Genomic DNA, 18,816 nt, shown 5'->3' with positions numbered 1-18,816 from the left:
GCTAGGCAAGGGGAAGGTGTCCGTGCCCGTGGCGGGGGTGGCACTGGGTGGTGTGGCAAATGCTTAAAGCCGGCAGCAGGCCGCGCCATTCCCGCAGCGGACAAAGCGCAGAAGGGCGCTCGGGGCGCTGCCCTCACACAGCGCGGCCGTGACGTCACGGGGCGGGGCGGGCAGGCGCAGTTCGCCGCGCGTGACGTCACGGGGGCGGGGCTGTGCGTGACGTAGAGGGGCGGGCCCGGCGCGGTTCTTCGCGGCGTGGGACGGCCCCGGGCGCGGCGGGGCGCGGCCCGCGGTGTGCCGGGGCAGCCATGGGGGCGCAGCTCAGCGTGGTGAGTGCCGGGGGGCGGCCGGGAGCGGGGTCCCTTCCTGCGCAGCCCCGGCTCCGCCCGCAGCGCTCCGGGGCGGGGCGGTGTCCCGGTGTCCCCGCTGCCCGGGGCCGCGCGGTGCTGCGGAGGCTCCGGGGCCGTCCCGCGGTGCGCGGTGGTGGTGCCTGTGCTGGCTGCCCTGCCGCGGCGTTCTGCCCTCCCAGCTCCGCGGGTGTCTGTTCTTGTTGTTGTTAGTGTTTGGGGCTCTGAAGGCTTGTGGTGTTTTCCGCCGCCGGAATAATTTCAGGCTGTAGGAGCGGAGGTTTGGAGTGGCTCTGAGGAAGAATTTGTTCCCTGTGAGGGTGGTGAGGCCCTGGCACGCATTACGCGGAGTTGTGGCTGCCCCATCCCCGGCAGTGTCCAAGGCCAGGCTGGATGGGGCTCAGAGCAGCTGGAATAGTGTCCCTATTAGCAGGTGTCCGTGCCCACGGTGTTGGAACGAGAAGATCTTTAAGGTCGCTTCCAACACAAACCATCCCACGATTCTGCCTGTGACCGTGCTGGCTGGGCCGTGGGACTGCAGCTGTCACCTCTGCCAGGCATCCTTACCCTCTTTTCTCAGCTGCCTGTCACGGTTCTCTGCTCCTCTGCTCAAACACTTTTCTTCGGGTTTCTGAGGAGGCAGGATGGAGCTGGATTCAACATACTCTCCTTTGGGAACAGCTGCTCCTAAGTGCTTTGAACAGGGGAGATGCGGCTAAAGCTGCCGAGGTGAAGAAATCCCGTTATCCTCTGGCTGGTTTCTGAAACACATGCGAATAATCTGTGAGCTGCGATTACTTCAAAAGCAGGGTGTTTGAAGCTGAGGGTACAATGCTTCTCATGCCGAAGCAGGGTTCGGTTTGTGTGTTTGCAGGGCAGGGCAGTGCTGGGGTGTCGAGCTCTGAGCCTGTGTGTTGGACAGTGTTGTGCTCACCACGCCCTGGCAGTGCAGTCTCCCTGGCTTTTCTGCCTGTTATCACACAGAGGCCTCTTTCCATTAATAAAAATTCCTGCTCAGTTACTAATTCTGCCTTGTCTGTTTGTAAAGATTTGTGAAGCTGGAAATGATGAGTCACAGGGTCCCCATTTGGTGATTCCCAGGCCTTGTGGTCAGCCTGTTGCTCTCTGCTGCTGGAGATCTGATGCTGTGCAGTTATCTTCATTTATATCTTGGTTTGGCCTGTGGTGAGAGTATATAGGCTACTTTTAACCCAGAGAATGCTTTTCCTAGCAAGCATGACTTTTTGTAATCATTCAGCCTTCAATTCTTCCCCATTTTTCTGCCCACCTGGTAATAGATATGAGTAAGGGACTAAAATAGTTTTCTGAACTGGGGGTGTGCTGTGTTTTTCCAGACCAAATCCCATGAGACTTACTAATTGACCATGAGTAACAAATGTCTTTCCACAAGGTTAACACCATGTTAAAATTATTGCCTAACAGCAGCAGCTCTATTTTTTTGTTCACTTGAGATAGCCACATTTGGAAATGAAACTGTTTTAACTTATTAGTGTCTTGTTTGAAACACCTGCTGCAGAGTCAGGTTGCTATTGCCTCCAGACCTCACTCACTTGTTAATTTCTCATTAAGGAGTTTACTTGCTGCTCTGTCACCTTGAACAACCTCCCTCCCTCTGCCCCTTTTTGTGACTCAATACCAAAATTTCTTCCCAGAGCTGCAGTAATTTGGTGGATCTATGAGAGTTAAGGAATAAGTTTCCTGTAAACTTTAGCTTCTTCAGAAACAACATGTATGGAGCTATTTCAGTATTCCCAAATAGACGTTAAAAAGTGTGTGTAAGGCATGGTGTGCCCTCAGGCTATACATAGTGATGATACATTTTAAACCTTTACAGCAGCACTTTAAGAGAGAATTTGTGCTGTCCCACAGTTTTATCATTAATAGCGTGGGAAGTTTTTATAGCCTCTTGAGGGACTGTTATAGTTGCACAAATGCCATTCTAAAATACTGTTCACGTCCTTTTAAAATAAAAGGAAGGTAAAGGCTAAGCAGGTAAAATGTTGAGCTCATTTTTTATTTTTGCTATGGTAATGCTTTTCCTCTCTCCTCTGTTCAAGTGTTGATTAATAAATTACTGAGTTAGAGAAGATTTTTATAAGTAGTTGTGCAGTTTATTCTCCTGCCCCAGTGTGGAGAGGGTGGTGTGGTGTCGGAGCATAATCTGTTCCTGTCTTACTTCAGAGGTGGGGAAAATGATGGTAAAGGCACAAGAAGGGCTGTCCCTGGCTGTGTCCTGCAACTTAGCTGCTTTCCCAGGGAAGGGGTGCTGCTCTGCATGCAGGGCTCTGTGTGGTGGTGGAAGTGCCAGTGCCTGCACCCAAACTCTGAGCTGGAGGGTGTGGGCATGCTGCCAGCACCAGCATGGCATGGCTGGCAAAGCCCTGCTCAGCTGCCAGGGGGAGAACAGGGTCTGTGCTCAAGTATGAGACCCCAAATTACAGGGTGTCTGCAGCACGTGGGGTGGCCTGTGAAGGGGTGTGGGCAACAGTGGCCCTTGTGTCCAGATGGCAGCAGCTGGGGAGCCTGGAGAGGGGGCACACTCTGCCAGGGCAAAGCCAGCTGCCAGGGGATCCACCTCATACAGGTATGTGTGTATGGAATTGCCACTCATGGACCTTCATCCCGATCATGGGGAGGGGAGCAGGGTGAGCCCCTGTTTGTGTGTGTCTGGCTGTGTTGATCAGTGTGGTCTGCCACAGGCTGGGTACGAGGAAAAGGTTCTCCCCACAAAGGATGGTTGGGCACTGGAACTCCCCAGGGACTCATCACAGCCCCAAGGCTGACAGAGTGCAAGGAACATTTGTACAGTGTTCTCAGGGATTGTAGGGGTGTCCTGTGTGGGGTTGGACTGGATGATCCTGATGGGCCCCTCTCAACTCAGGATATTCTGTGATACGTGTGTCTGTCTGCCTGCTGGAGATGGGGATTCAGCCTCCCTGTCAGGGCACCTGGGGATATGGAGCTGTGACAGCCTCACTTTGTATCCAGCTGCCAGCATGGCAACCCTGTGCTGGTGTGCAGTTGCCTCAAAACAGGAGTGATGCCAGGTCTTCATAAAGCAAATCTTTGGCTTTGGGATTTTTTTCTTTTTATAATGCTTCATTTTCCTTCTCAAATAAACACATTCTTTCTGGTGGTTAGAGTGCAATGGCATAGGCCCCTATTCCTTGTCACACTCTCTCATTCTGCACGTGTCTAACGCTGTTTCTGTGCTGCTGCAGTTGCGTCAGGTTGTGACATACCCAATATGGTTCATCTACACCACCTTCATGAGGCTCTTCAGGAATCCCCAGCCTGCAATTACCCTCAAGGACCCAGAAGTGAAGTATGCACTGAGGCTGATTGATAAGGAGGTAAGTGCACGTGCAGTGCTGAGCACGACCTCTCAGTGGGCGCTGTGAAATGCTTACAGCTTCCCAAGTCTTGGGTGATGTCCCAACAGGGTGGATACTTTTGTCTTGAGGAAAGGACTTCTTTATAAAAGCTCTTTGTGTGGTGTAACTTGCAGTTGTGCAAGCAGCTTGTTTCCAAACAGTTTAGAGTGGAGAATGCTGCTTGGAAATGATCAAAGGCACAGTCACGTGTGCCTCGTATTGTGGAGCGCATCAGCAGAAATTCTCAAACTCTGCACCTCTGACTGGGCTAAGGGACACAAGTCAGGCAGAGCAAGCAGCTTTTTCATGGTCAGTGGCATTCAACAGCAGCTGCCAGAACTATGTTGATGCTGGTTCCTATCACTGGATTGAAGTACTGTAATGTTTTACAGGAAGAAAGGTGTTTAAGTCATGCAGTCCTGACAGCACCCGAACTGTCTCAGCTTCTCTATTCTCTGTTAAAAGTGAAGCCTCCTGGTACAAACTTAAATGCTTGATCAAGTGGGATACCAGAGGAAGGTCATGATGCTTTCAAGGGCAGATCTTGCCATCAGAAATTGGTAACTAAGCTTGTGGGAAGTGAGCCAAAGCCACCAAAGTTGAAAAGTCTAGGTTTCCATTGGATAAACCCACCATCAAAAGTATGAGAGAGAAATCTTGGCTTCTCAGGTGTAAAGCACACCCGAGGATATTTTTAGTGTTGATTTTTTAAAGCTATGAGCTATTCAGAAATTTATCAGAAGATTTTGGACACGAACAGAAATTTATTTGAGGTTTAGAGGGTGCACTGATAGCTTAGCTTTCACTGGTTCTGTTAAAGGAAACAAAAAAAAAATACTGTCATTTTGAATCCTGGGTTTGTGGGAACTGAGAGCTTCCCTGTGGCTTGGGCTGGGCTGCATTGCTGAGTTTATTTCCCAGGTGTACTGCAACCACACTGTTATTACAGACTCCCTACTTCTCATGAGGTCAGGAAAGGCTGAGGGAATTGGGATTGTTCAGCCTGGAGAGGAGAAGGCTTTGGGGTGACCTCACTGTGGCCTTGCAGTGCCTGAAGGGAACCCACAGGGAAGATGGAGAGACTCTTGATAGGGGCCTGGAGTGACAGAACAAGGGGGGATGGGTTCCTAGTGACAGAGAGCAAGTTTAGATTATATATAAGGAAGAAATTGTTCCCTGTGAGGGTGCTGAAGCTCTAGCACAGGTTGCCCAGAGAAGCTGTGGCTGCCACATCCCTGGCAGTGTCCAAGGCCAGGCTGGATGGGGCTCTGAGCAAGCTGGGATAGTGGAAGGTGTCCCTGCTGATGGCAGGGAAATGGAACTGGCTGATTTTAATGTCCCTTCCACCTAAATCCTTCTATGATTCTATGCTGTGTCCAAATTGAGTCTGCCACACCTGTCTTTGGAACAGGGAAAGAGGAGTTTCAAGGCTGCTTCCTAGTGCATAGCATAGGAAAAAAGTTCTATAATATGGTTAGATGTGCTAATTTAGGTCATGCCATAAAAAAGCCAACTACTTCAATTTGGTTGGTTTTATAGTGGTGTGCATAATTAATTTGTTGCCTTTCAGTGGCTTCTGAAAAAACTGTTCTCCAGCTTTGCATTTGGCAAGGGTGGAAGACTCCTTGGCACTGCAGCTTGAGACAGAAGTGTGTGGCCAACGGCTTGCAGGTGCTTGGGGCAGTCCGGAGGGGAGTGACCTCGTGCTGGAAGTGCATCCTGATCCAAGGCTATCTGTAATCCAGCCTTGATGACACCTTGCAGAGTGGCAGGCTCTGTGTCCTGGTTATGTGACAGAGAGAGGCACAGGCATGCTGGTCTTGGTGTTGGGGATTCCCTGAGCCTCTTCGTTTCTCACAACTGCCTCATGGTTTACCAGAGTACTTGTGTTATTCACCTTCAACTAAACTCTCTCCACTTTAATTGGTGAGGTGATTCAGTGGGAATTCAGAACTTTGTTTTTTTCTGCATGCTGTTGAAGATAACATAATAAAAATGCAACATTATTGGCAAAATCCAGTGATTTCCATACAGTGTTGAAATTTCAGTACAGAAAACAGCAGCAGTGTTAAGTCCACATTAGTTGTCTTTCTAAAGGAATTTTCAGTGGCAGTTACTGCTCCTGAATAGACATAAGTACAGAGAAGCCCTTTTGAGACTGCCAATCATTTCCCTTCTTTCTTCAGCATTTGCCTTAAAATGAGCTACTGTGAGGAAAATATGACTGTAGTAAGGGAAGATGAGACAAACCGTGAGGAAGAAATTTGTCTCCGTTGGTTACTTTAAAAATAGTTAGGCAAACAAAATAATGGTTACAGAACCCTTAAAAACAGAAAGTCACTGGATGAGGCATTAAGCTGTATGATGTTTCTTTCTGTGGTTTTCATTTTTTTGCCGTGTTTTCCATTCCTATGACTATGACCTGATTTTTGAAACATAAAATTTACATAATATAAGAAATAATGTTCACTTACTTATTGCCAAAATTTTATTCAAGGTGTGACTAGTAAAGATTAGAATAACTATCCCAGCAGGACTGGATTTATTGTCATAATTTTGTTCATATCTAAGCACAGTGCTTTTTTAAAATTTCATTTATGGATTAATTCAGTTTTTACTGGGAAAATACTTTAAGGACCTTACCATAGCAAAAGGAACCAGGTTGCTGCTTTCACTGAAGTGGTTAATTCATCTCATTTTAAGAGATGAAAATCAGAATACTTGGCCTTAAACTGCTGCATATTTAAACTTGAAAAGAGAATTAAGAAACTAATTAATTTATATTTGTGACCTCACAGAAGGCAGTGTAAATGTCCATAATATTAGAGAAAGTTATCACTTAGTCTTAATCTGCACACAAGTATCATTAAGTTTCATTAATTTTTAATCCTACAGGACACCAGACTTGTCTTGTCTTAAAAGTGAAATCACAAACATTAAATCCCAACAACAGAGGTGACTGTTCTGATTTTCCTCTTTCAGGAAGTTAGTCATGACACAAGGAGATTCCGATTTGCTCTCCCTTCCATGGAGCACATTCTGGGTCTCCCTCTAGGTAAGTTCCTTATGAAGAGTCCAAGTGTTGCTTGCATTAATTACACTGTAAGATATTTTTTGGAGTTTTTTCCCCCCTCTGTTTTGTATTTGGAGTACTGCTCATGTGGCTGGAGCTGTTACTGAGAGCTCCGAAATATTATCCTCGTGCTGTGAGTAATCTGCAGGCTCTGAAATGCAGTGTATGTGAGTGAACATCCAGCTTGTTTCTGTGGAGAGAGGAGGAACGCACTCAGGTCTTCACTTGTACTTTTCCAGGCTTAGCTTTCCAGCATGTGTTATTCCTGTGGGGCTAAATCCCTGCAGTCCCATTCCATGCCCTGAGGCATCACTCTCATCCACTTCTCCTCCAACACATGTGGTTTACTAGATCTACTCACTTCTGAATTTCATGGAACTTTTGAATCACCCAGGGGTAGCTGTTTCCAAAGGCTCTGCCACGTGGTGTGGTGCCTTTTATAGCAGCTTAGTGCCATTGTCTCCTCATGCTTGTATAAAGAGCATTTAATTGTGACTTGTGTTTAATAGGACTTCTGTTTTAACAAGCTGCTGCAGTGTTCCATGGATCCTGTGCTTTGTGGTTGTTATCAGCACCTTTTCCAGGTGTTCTATTTCCAGAAGTTCCATCTTTTTTGGAGTGTTAAAAATCTCTTGATCCTTTTAGTAACCATGAAAGCAAAACTCTTTTCCCTGGCTTGCCCCAAATGGGCATTGAGGAGTGGTTTGCAGGGTGTGACTTGGGAAGCAGAGAGAACTGAAAGCTGCAGAGGATGGAAAAGCAGCTGGGAGCAGCAGAGCTGCAGTTGGGTGACAGATGCTGTCTAGTCCAGCACCAGCATTTGCCTTTTGTCACCAAAAACACAGAAAGCTTCATTCTGAGCGAGAGGGTTGGATGTGGCCCCATGCAGAGGCTGCCAAGGTATGTCCTGCCAGGGTGGAGTAAAGCTCTGACTGGTGAGGACATAAGGCATGTTTTCCCTGTGGGAGGGGTACCTTTTCTGCTTTGTACCAGTTCTTGTGAGATGTGTCCCAGCAGCAGCCCCACTGTCCAGGCTGACAGTCTGCAGGGGCCACCAGGGGTCTGTGGGTCTGTGCCTGCAGCCACTTCTGCCCTAGAGAAGGAACAGGAGCTCCCTGCTGCAGCTCCTTCCAGGTCTGTCCTAGCAGGATGGCTGTAGGCTTTGCTGGAAGGGTTACTGGAATATCATGTCCATGTACAGCTTCAGGTGAGTTATGGTTGCTGCTTCCCCAAGGCACCAGGTAGCAGATCTTCCTTCACCTAGCACTTTGTAATCCTTTTGAAGTAAAGAATAACCATGCCTGAAGGATCAGCTGCTTCTGGAGCTAATGTAATATGGTCATTATGATTATTTGCAAATCAGCTCCAGGTAAAATCCCCTCTTTGTGTTCCCATAACAGGCAGAGGGGCTGTGCCTCATCGGAGATGCTTAGTTCTGTTGATCTAATAGTGAAAAAAAAAATAGAACTCAAAATCTCTCCCTCCCCTCCTGGGTAATCTTCATTTAGGTATCTTCAGAATGCTGGAAATTTATAGGAAAATCTTCCATAGAAGTTAGTTCTTTCCTTGTTCTTTTCAAAAAAAAAAAATATGTAGACATTGAGGAGAGAAACTGTTGTAGAGAGCTCAGAGGATGTGTGACAGATGAAAACATGGTTGCTGCATTCATGTGTTAGGCTGGAGGAATAGCAGGGTTAGAAAAGTGCTTTGTGTCTAGGCAGCCTTAGCAAAGGCAGCTGGAGAGCTCCTGGAGACATGAAGGATTTGTGGTCAAAGCAAGAGCAGTCACAAACTCAGTTTTAACTCAACTGTGGCAGTTTACAGCTAATACATTAATAAAGATGTGTGAACAGCATTGGACAGTTTTCCCCTCGTGTGTCCCTTTTATTTGTCTGAACAGGAGAGACAAATCCCATCTTTTGAAAGATCTCAGGTACAGTTCAGGCTTTGGTAAATGTAAATGCTTGAAGTTATGATTGACATACAGAATTAGCCATGGAGTTGTCTGTCCTTCCAGGTAGATCTGTGCATGGCTAACAACTCTGGCAAGGTGTGGCAGTGTCAGGAAAATAAGAAAAAAATAATTGATGCCCCAAAATAAGGTAGTTAGAGCTTTGAGCCTGCATTTCAGCACATCCACTGAAAGATAAATCTCTTGAAATAAAATGAGTTTTTCGTGGTTTTTTCCCCTCCAACAGGGCAGCACATCTACCTGTCTGCACGGATTGATGGAGCTCTGGTTGTCAGACCTTACACTCCAGTTTCCAGTGATGATGACAAGGGCTTTGTGGATCTTGTTGTCAAGGTGAGAATGAGTTGTCCCAGGCTGGGCAACTTCTGAGCCACCTTTACATTGCCTTTATGTGAAGTTTGGTGTGCTGGTTTCTCTTCAGGAATGTGCCATTACCTACAGTCCGCATGGCATTCTGCAGGCACTTCTTTCGTGAGGGTGTCTCATGAGATGCTGCATCATTTTCCACACTCTGTGTAGACCTGCAGATGCTCATATGCTTTTTAATCCTTCTGGAATAAGGAATTAACCTTTCCTGAATGGGCAGCTGCTTTTGAAGCTAATGGAATTTGGTCATTATGATCACTGAGCATGATGATCATTATCATTACTGATCCAGGCAGTGGAATGATTGATTTAGTTGGTAAGAATGTGATTTTAACTTTTGTGATAATGTATTTTCGTTTTGCTTCTTGAAGGCTGGACTACCTATCATTTAAAGCTGTTAGGAATTTAAAATAGTAATATCTGCACTGGATTTCCTCTTAGAATTTTGCTCTTTGGAATCACAGTTTTGGGTTTTTTCTTTATTTTCCTAGCCCTTTTTAAATTTGGATGCAAATTATGTTGATTATTATCAACATTTTCAGTGTTGCAGAACTACAGTGGAGAAATCACTGGTCTCTGTCCAAAAATTCGGGCAGGAGGGGCATTTTGATCTTTTGTCAGTCAGACATTGCATTTCTTTATGGAGTAATTGTTGTTCTTTGCATGAGGAGTATTTAAACCTAAAAATGTGAAGGGCAAATGTTCGTCTCTGAGCTGTGAGACTGAATTGCTTTGTTACTGTTTTTAACAGGTCTACTTCAGAGGTGTCCATCCCAAGTTTCCTGATGGAGGGAAAATGTCTCAATACTTGGACAGCCTGAAAATAGGGGACACCATTGACTTCAGAGGACCAAGTGGCCTCCTTGTGTACAAAGGAAAAGGCAAGGCTGGTTTGGAAGATAGAATTTATCCAGAGTAAACAGTACAGGAAAAATGTCTTAAAACTATGGAAGTGCTTTTTATTGATGCTGTTCTCAAGTAAGGGATGGGTTTTTTCCATGCTTATACGGGCACAGTTTATACACTGACAAAAACACTGGATATTTGCACTGTCCACTGCTTATTTCCCAAGTGAAAATGAACTTTGAGTAGGCATTGCTTTTGTGTCAATGTAAAATATCTCATGGTACTATAATGCAGCCACAAATGTGTCACAAAAGCCTTCTGGTAGTTTTGTGTGAAGCAGAACTCTGACACGTGGTTTTCCAGAGCTTTGTATGTAGCATTCATGTTATCCTGGATGAAGAGAGCTGTGAATACAGCTCAACACTTTGGGGAGTTTCATACTCTCTTGTGTTTGGCTGAAATGGGCAAATTGGCTCAAAAAGAGAAAAATAAAAAAAACATGCATGGTGGTTTTTTATTTTTTTCCTTAAAATAATCTGCTCAGGGGAGAGAAACTCTTTGAGCAGATCAATTCCTTAGTGTAGAACTGTTTCCAGAATCTGGGCTTGTGAATGTCACTGGGGGTATGGGATGTGAGCAAATTGAAATACAAGTGGTGTGTATGTAGGCTGTGGTCAGGGATAAGTTATGACCCATGTCAGTGTCTGATGTTCCCACCTCATGTCTTAACATCATCTTTCAGGATTGAAAGGCTCTACTTCAGGACTTGTTCACCTTTTCTGTTCTCTGGGAGGGAAGGGTGGCAGGGCTGAAATGAAGTCCATTTAGCAGGATGTGCTGGAAAGGGATAACAGGAGGTGTTTCCTGCTTGCTTCAGTGTTTTCCGTCTCTTTCTCTCTTCAGGCAAGTTTGATATTCGGCCAGAAAAGAAAGCTGAACCAGTTACCAAGACGGTGAAATACGTGGGGATGATTGCAGGGGGGACTGGTAGGTGTCTGTAAGGATTCAGCTGTGGTTTCTGACAGCTGGTAGATGCATTTGCTCACGTTTTCCCACTGGTCCTTTCTTTTATTTCCCATCCTCACATCTCTGACCTGCCTCTCTCCTCCAGGGATAACACCTATGCTGCAGATCATTCGAGCAATCATAAAGGACAAAGATGACCCCACCATTTGCCAGCTGCTGTTTGCTAATCAGGTAATTCTGTCCTTTTTTTCTGTTCATAGTGTTTTACGTACCTAGCAGGACTCCACTCAGCAAGGGAAATCACAGACATACACACCCTGAGGGGAGAAGTGAACTGAACTCCCATATAAAAGTACTGTGATAAATTGAGGGTTTAGCATTACTACAGAAAGATTTGCTAATATTTGCCTTCCTGTGACTCACTGCTCTGTTTCTAATCCCGTTAAAGCCCTGCATTCCTTTGTGAAAGTTGTTAATGTTTTGGGCAGGCTTTCAGAGCTGTCTTTCTTAGTGGAAACATGAAAGGGGTGGACTCCTTTGTCTCCTCCAGCAATTTCAACTCCCCAGCTTTGCAGCAATGTTTGTCTGTGGAATCTTTCTGCCTGAGGACATCTTGGGGGAGGCTAAAATTGTGGTCTCCAGCAGCTCCCTCAGTTACAGAGCTATGATTCCTCTTGGCTGTTTTTATTTCCAACCCTTCTATCAGTTTTTCACTGCTTCTCTTGCTCCATGAAGTGTGGTATCTTGCATGCTGGCCAGAGGGAAGCTCTCATCCATGGAATCCTTACAAGAGAGATTTCTTGGATAACCCAAATGATCGTGTGCTGCTGGGCAGTACCCCTTCTTGGCCTGATGTTCTTCTGCTGTAAATCTGCTTTTTAATTTCTCCCTCTAATGAATATTTGTGTCTGGATTATGAGTGATTATGATTATTTGTGGTGAGCTTCACTTCATGCTTGTGGTTTTTAGCTTCTTTAGGCTCTCCTCTATTTTTTTCTTGTCATATTCACTGTGTGCTCATTCATTTGTGCCATATCTACACCTACAAGAGAGATGGAAGAGAGACTCTTGACAAGGGCCTGGAATGACAGGACAAGGGGGAATGGCTTCACACTGACAGAGGAGGTTTAGAATGGATATGAGGAAGAAATTCTTCCCTGTGAGACCCTGGCACAGGTTGCTCAGAGAAGCTGTGGCTGCCCCTGGATCCCTGGCAGTGTCCAAGGCCAGGCTGGATTGGACTCTGGACAAGCTTGGAGGTGGAACTGGATGGGCCTCAAGGTCCCTTCTAACCCAGGCAGTTCTGTGATAGCTGAGTTATAACCTGAGGTTTTTCTGCCCAGGAACTATGATCCAAGTGCTGAGATTGGCATAAAGTGCAGTGGTATCAGGGCAGGAGGGCCAGGATTTGCTAAGAATGATTCAGAATGGCTAACACAGGGCTGGAGCTGCCTTAGTAGCATGGGAAGCCCACTGCAGCTGTGGGGGAGAGCCTGGAACAGTTCCCTGCCTGTTAGCAACAGCCTGTGGAAACATCAGTCCCTGGCTTTAAAGAGTCCTTGCACCCAGTAACTCCACAAATAGAAAGCAGTTTTTAAAAATATTTTAAACAGTTTAAAACAATATACATGGGCTCCTACTGTGCTTTTGGCTGGCACACTTTGAGCGGGCCAGAGCCAGTAAGTGCTTTTCTGGAGCACCCACAGCTGCAGATCCAGGAATAGCACCTTCTCTGGAATAGCTGCTGCACATTCCTCCTTATTCGCCGCAGTTGCAGACTTACTGGTGACCTCTGTGCCAATTACTATGGCTGCAGCACTTTCAGTCCCTGCCCTTTTCCTTCCTGCCCACACTGCAGCTGCTCCTAGGGAAATAAGGCTTTCCTTCAGCCTTCAGTGATGCTGTACCAGGGAGGAGCCAAACTTGATACCCTGAGTAGTGTTTATTGTTGCAACCAGAACTTGATACTCTTTTGGTTTTCATTCCACATGCTTTTTAAAAGCCAAGCAGTCTCCATATGGCAGTGCTGATGTTTGAATTGGCAAAGGTGAAAAAACTGGCATTTCCCTGTCTGGATGGCACAGTATCAAGGGGTAGGGAGAAATTTCTGTGCAGTCACGATTAGTTTTTTGATGTACTAGTGCTAAAACAGGCTTTATTCTTCTGATTCCCTGATTAAGTGATGGTTCTGCTTTATTTTATTTTTAGAGGGAAGGCATTGCATGGGCAGGATTTGGAAAAGTTATGAGCTTTCTATTAGCTCTGCCACAGGCTAGGTGTGGAAATAACTTGGGTTTGACCTCTTCAGCCTTTAAAATGGAGTGGAATCATCTCTTCCATCTCTCAGGGGTGTGCAGTAGCTGCTGCTCTGTGGCCATCTGTGGGCTGCACTGGGATGCAGGGTGTGATCACTGTTCTCCTTGTCCTGCAGACTGAGAAGGATATCCTGTTACGTTCTGAGCTCGATGAGATCCAGGCTCAGAATCCCGGCCGCTTCAAGTGTTGGTACACGGTGGACACAGCACCTGAAAGTAAGACCTGGAGTGCCACTTGATGTGAAACTCAGGAGTGTTAATGTGCTTTACAGGAGACATGCTGTGTCAGGGGTGTCTTTCTGGGCTTCATGGTTCACTTCTTGATTAGTGAATGTCTGAGTGGCATCATTCTCCACGCAGGGATGCACACAGGCTCCGGTGTAAGCAGAGAAGTGTTTCCAAAGCTCACCTCAGGCTGGTGGCAGTGCAGTGTTACTCCCATGGCTACACCTGCATATTGCATTGTCCCCTGTGGAGGGTGACCTTTTCTCCTTCTCCACAGACATAAATACAACTATCCTGTGCTATCCTGTGTTTGGAGCATGCCCCGAGGCAGCTGCAGTGCCAGAGGCACTTTGTAGTTCATGGGCACAGATATGTGCCTGAGCTTGCTGAACAAGCTTGAGGAAGAGAAGGCTAAACAGTGTCATTCCTTGTGGTTTTCCTTTCTTCCTATTCTTTGCATGTCCACCCATGTGAGGATAGATTCACACTCACATTCAGCGGGAGTTTGAGGCAGAGAAGGAAAAGCCATGTGCCTCCTCTTCCTTGTGGCCTAGAATACACCTCTGCTACATTGAGGGAAGGCTCTATTTCTGTTGTGTCATCCACTGCAATTAGTGTTCTCCTGGAATTTCTGATTGCCATTCCTTCTTTGGGGAAGTCATGAACTGATCTTAGCAGTTGGGATAGAAGTTGCTCCTTGGACCTCCTCAAGACTGTTCTGCAGGCTTTCACTGTCATATGTGAAAACTGACCAAAACTAGGATAAAATATGTCAGTCTTATGGTGCCCAGTAGTTTGGGTCAGCAGCAGCAGCACAAGTTTGTTCTGCATCCAGGGCTGGGGATGTGATGGTTAACCTGAATCCCAGTAAAACTGACTGTCACTGTAAGTGTTCCAACTGGGAACAACCTCATCAGCAGGATTTCTCCTTTCTAAAGTGACTTGTATCTCTCTTTTCCTCCTTTTTACCTCATTCCCCTTCTCCTATTTTAATTTTCTTTTAACAGATTGGGATTACAGCCAAGGATTTGTGAACCAAGAGATGATCAGAGACCACCTGCCCCCACCTCAGAGTGATGTTCTGATCCTCATGTGTGGACCTCCTCCAATGATCCAGTATGCTTGCATTCCCAACCTGGACAAACTGGGCTATGCCAAGGACATGAGGTTCTCCTTCTAAACATGAGTTATTCAGGGATCTTGTATAGAAGGGAAGAAAAAAAAAGTTACATGGGGAACAGGACAAAGTTACAGAGGTGGCTGATGCACAGTGCTGGGAAAATACATTTACATTAAAAATGCTTCATATTTTCAGACTCTCTAGCAAGTAAGACACATAACTGTGCTAAACCTGTGTGTGGAGAGGTGGTGATGCCTCGTGCTCTGTGTTTTGTGCTCCATGTCCAGGGAGGACAGTGCAGCTGCTCAGGGCAGCACACACTCACTTAAGCTTTTTCTTAGTGCTGTAATCAAGTGGCAGTAATATCTTACTTCCTAACACTGTGCATACCCAGGATTTTATTCAGTATGAACTATGAAAACGATGACAAGTGTTGGATTATTCACCTTTCTTCTGCCAAATTGTAATCCTTACAGAGCTCTGAGGGCCAGGAGTGTTTGCCTTGTATCCATAACCTTTGCAACATCAGTTTAAAGATGTTTGTTGAGTTGAAGGGTGCCAGTGAACCATTTATGGCTGAAGGTGTTGCAGCTGCCTAGTCAAAACAGAGAGGTAGGCAGTGATAAAAAATTGGTTTCCTTAGTATTTTGGAATAGCCTCTCTTAAGTGCAAACACTTTTACCTCTGTTCACAGTTCCCATCCCTGGGCAATGAAAGAAACTATAGAAGGTGACTTTGGGTACAGTTCCACAAGTACCTTGGATTTTTTGCTTGATAATGTGTGGAATACTGAAAAAAAAAAATCTTAATTTTATATTTACTCCTAAGCACTGGGCGATGGCATTGGAATACAAAAGCAATTATTCTGCATGCCCTGTGCAGTGAAAGAAAATGCTGGGTGAAAACTGGATGAGATTTTCTTGGTAACTGTTTCCCAGAGGTGGATTTGGGCTGAAGGAAGCCCAGGTTTCCTTGCCAGGGGGTTTTGGCAGGCAGCCCTGCATGGGTGCAGTAGCACCCGATCACCTCCGTGTCTTGATCAGGCAAAGCTCCCCAGGGTTTGCTTGGGAAGGATGCACAGGGACAGCCTTAAATCACCAAACTGACAGCAAGTTCAAGTGTCTCACTGAGTCTAAAACTGTTTCCTAGAAGCTGTTTACTACAGCTTCAATTCTTATTTTTTTAATATCCTTTTTTTACAGTAGCCTTTTACCTAATTTTTAGAACACTGCAGGCATCTTGTGTGCCCAACCTTCTGCCTCTGACCAGCAGGGATGCTGCTGAGGTTAGAGGTATCCTGCAGGGGTCTAGGAAACTAAAATCCTTGTTCTGGTGATGACATCAGAGTGAGTGGAAGGATATTTAGTCATGTATGAAGTACTGTGGGTGCTGAGGTAGCTACAGGTGTCAGTGTACAATAGCAATTTTTAAGGATTGGGTAGGGATTTGAGGTTATAGCTCACTGTGTTTCCTTTTGTGCCCTACAGCAGGTGGGTACTGTGTATTTAAAAGGTTCATTTTTCAGCAAGAATTAAAAAGCAAAGATACTAGATTTAATTTAAGGAACCTCAACTAGATAATACTGTTAATAATTTTATTAATTTGACATTTGCCTCAAGTCTTGAATTTTTGATGTGTGCTTTAATACTATGCTCCAAAGTTGAAATACTACTCAGTTTTTCAAGTTTTAGTCCCTTTCTCGGAAGGCAAAAAGCAGAAATATGAGAGAAGTGGTGTTGCTGCTGGTCTGTATCACTGTGGGATATGCATAGATTTTTTTTCTTTATTGTATTTGCCAAGGTCATTCTCATCCTTTTATATCCTGAATAAAGTTTTGAAAAGCTGAGTTTCATGAGAACTGGTTCATATTTTGATTATTCTTAACTTGGAGTTTCCCTTGGCACCAAAATCAGTTGGTAAATCTAACATGTCTTTGAAGGGCCATAAGATCCAAGATATCCAATCCCCAGTTCCCTCAGGATTGGTTAATTTAAAATGTTCAGGTTTAATTTACCAATTTTAAGGTTTGGCGTTTTCATGATCAAAACAACAAGAAATCTGTGAAACTTAACTAAAGCTGGCTAGAAGTGGTCCCTGCTGATGACTAATTGATACAACTCATTAAAAAGGAAGTAGGATAATAAAGTAATTCCTGGCTTTTCAACACTAAAAATGCAGTACCAGAGGGTTCTCTTATCCCAAGGGCTTGGGAGATATTTGGCAAAAAATTATGGTGGCCCAGGTTGGACTAAGCTTTTAACATTCCTTGGAGTCACAGAATTGGGCATTCCAGTGTGCACTGCACAGGTTTTTGCAGGGAACTCCCTTGATCCCAAATCCATGGGAACTCAAAGCAAAACCCCCTGGGAGTTGAAGGCAACAGGATGTTTCTTGGGCATTTTGAAGTATTTGATGTGTCCTAAATGTGAGGTTGGAATTAATGCAAATTTCCCAGGATTGTGTGTTTGGAGTTGCTGCTTTAGGGGTGGCAAAGTCTGGATTTGGATTTGTTGGCACTGAGTGCTCCTTGTGTCAGCTTTAGGTATGGATTGCTGGGAATTGCTGGAGGAAAGAGAAGGGAATTGAAATGCACAGATCCATTCCTGGAGAAACGATCAGGATGGGAGAAAAGAGGGTGTGGGACTGCTGGGAGCTCCTGGAGAGAGGGAAAGGACCCAAGGATTGGAAGCAAAAGCTGTGGAACAAAGCCTGAAAAGGGGCAGGGGAAAGAGAGAAAGAATTCTTGCTCCAGGAATCCAGCAGGGGCCAGGAGAGGATCATTTTCCACCCACCAGCTCTTGGTGAAATCCTAATAATGAAGGTCAGAGGAAATTACTTGTTTGCTGTTAGGTTTGGAATGAAAGGTGCTGTTTCAGAGGGGAATATTCGCCTGTTAAAATTCTGCTGGATAAAGGCAAACAGGGTGGAAGCAGCTGGGGAATGAACAGGTGGATTTTTGGATTCAGAGGAAGATGTGGCAAGGGGTTCTTAGGTAAAATATACCTCACAGCTACCACCAGGAAAAGCCCCAAATGCCCTTCTTTCCAAGCTGTGACATTCCAGAGGTGTAACCAGTGGTTATCACACCCATTTCTATAGTCTGTGGATGCCCAGTGCTTTGTTGGGAAGAGAAAATATTTGGAAATTAACAAATCCAAATCAAGGATGTAATTCCTGCTTAGTAAATCTCTGGAGGCCCAGGTTTTTATATTCTTCCAGCAACCAAACCCAACAGAGGGAATCCTGGAGGAGGTGGAAAACACTGTCACTCCGTTGGAGGAATTCCTGGGAAATGGAAAGCAGCAGAAGCAGGAAGAGCAAAGCTGGAACCAGACTCCAGCTGGGTAAGGCAGACACCAAATCCTTTGGAATTGGAACTGGGCACAGGTGAGAAGAATTAACTGCTACATTTGTACCCAATGGGCTACTCCATGAGATGGTCCATACTGGGGACTATTCCCAAATGGGAGCCTTGGAATTGTCTGAAGGGAAGAAAGAGGGATCCTTTCAGCACAAGGATCAGCTGTCAGACATGGAGATGTTGCCAGAAAATTACTCAGGAGTGTTTAGTTCCCAAGCCAGGTCAATCTCCTGCTTCACGAGGCTCGGAAATCTGCCTACTAAATCTGGCTAACACTGGTCCCTGCTGCTGACTAATTAAAACAACTGATTAAAAAGGAGGTAGGATTGATTGAATACTCCCAAACCCATCTTGCCAAGATCAGAGCTCTGTGCCCACCAAGGCAACCAGCAGGGACATTTCTCCCACTCTCCAGCAGAGACCTCCCTCCACATCCAGGGAGCTGCAGCCACTCAGGGAACACCAGGGAACTTTAGTCCTGGGCTGGGAACTAGAAAGGTAAAAAGAATATTTTTAAGTCATTCCAACCTCAGCAGTGTGCAGACCTGAGAGAAAGCACTTCCCACAGCACTCTTGGAATTTTCTTCCCTCTCCTTTCCAGCTTTGGAAGGTTTCTGTGGGAGCCTGACTTGTGCAGTTCAGAAACTGCACCATCCCTAAAGCATTCCCTTGGGAAAATGAAGCTTCCCTTGTGCACATCATTTCTTTATCCCAAATACTTTCCCTAATTATCCACAGTAAAAAGAAAATATTCCTCTACTTTTCCACCACTGATTCCCTCATTCATACTTCAAAGTATTTATGGAGCTTTTCTCAAGATTTACCCCCAC

The 18,816-nt window shown here is 45.5% G+C and overlaps 1 protein-coding gene across 1 annotated transcript; it reads left to right on the top strand.

Annotated features, from left to right (window-relative positions):
* Nucleotides 1–293: 293 nt before the first annotated feature.
* On the top strand, nt 294–15,266 carry CYB5R3 (cytochrome b5 reductase 3). The gene is made up of 9 exons (XM_077783186.1): nt 294–329; nt 3,590–3,721; nt 6,725–6,797; nt 9,014–9,120; nt 9,905–10,039; nt 10,908–10,986; nt 11,111–11,196; nt 13,397–13,496; nt 14,513–15,266. The coding sequence occupies exons 1-9, from the start codon at nt 309–311 to the stop codon at nt 14,683–14,685; spliced, it is 906 nt and encodes a 301-aa protein (XP_077639312.1). The 5' UTR covers nt 294–308; the 3' UTR covers nt 14,686–15,266.
* Nucleotides 15,267–18,816: the final 3,550 nt, after the last annotated feature.

The sequence above is a fragment of the Lonchura striata genome, chromosome 5 (assembly GCF_046129695.1).
Source record: "Lonchura striata isolate bLonStr1 chromosome 5, bLonStr1.mat, whole genome shotgun sequence".
NCBI classification, from domain to species: domain Eukaryota; kingdom Metazoa; phylum Chordata; class Aves; order Passeriformes; family Estrildidae; genus Lonchura; species Lonchura striata.
The sequence above is the reverse complement of the archived record's forward strand: the minus strand, read 5'-3'. Positions and strand labels throughout refer to the sequence as shown.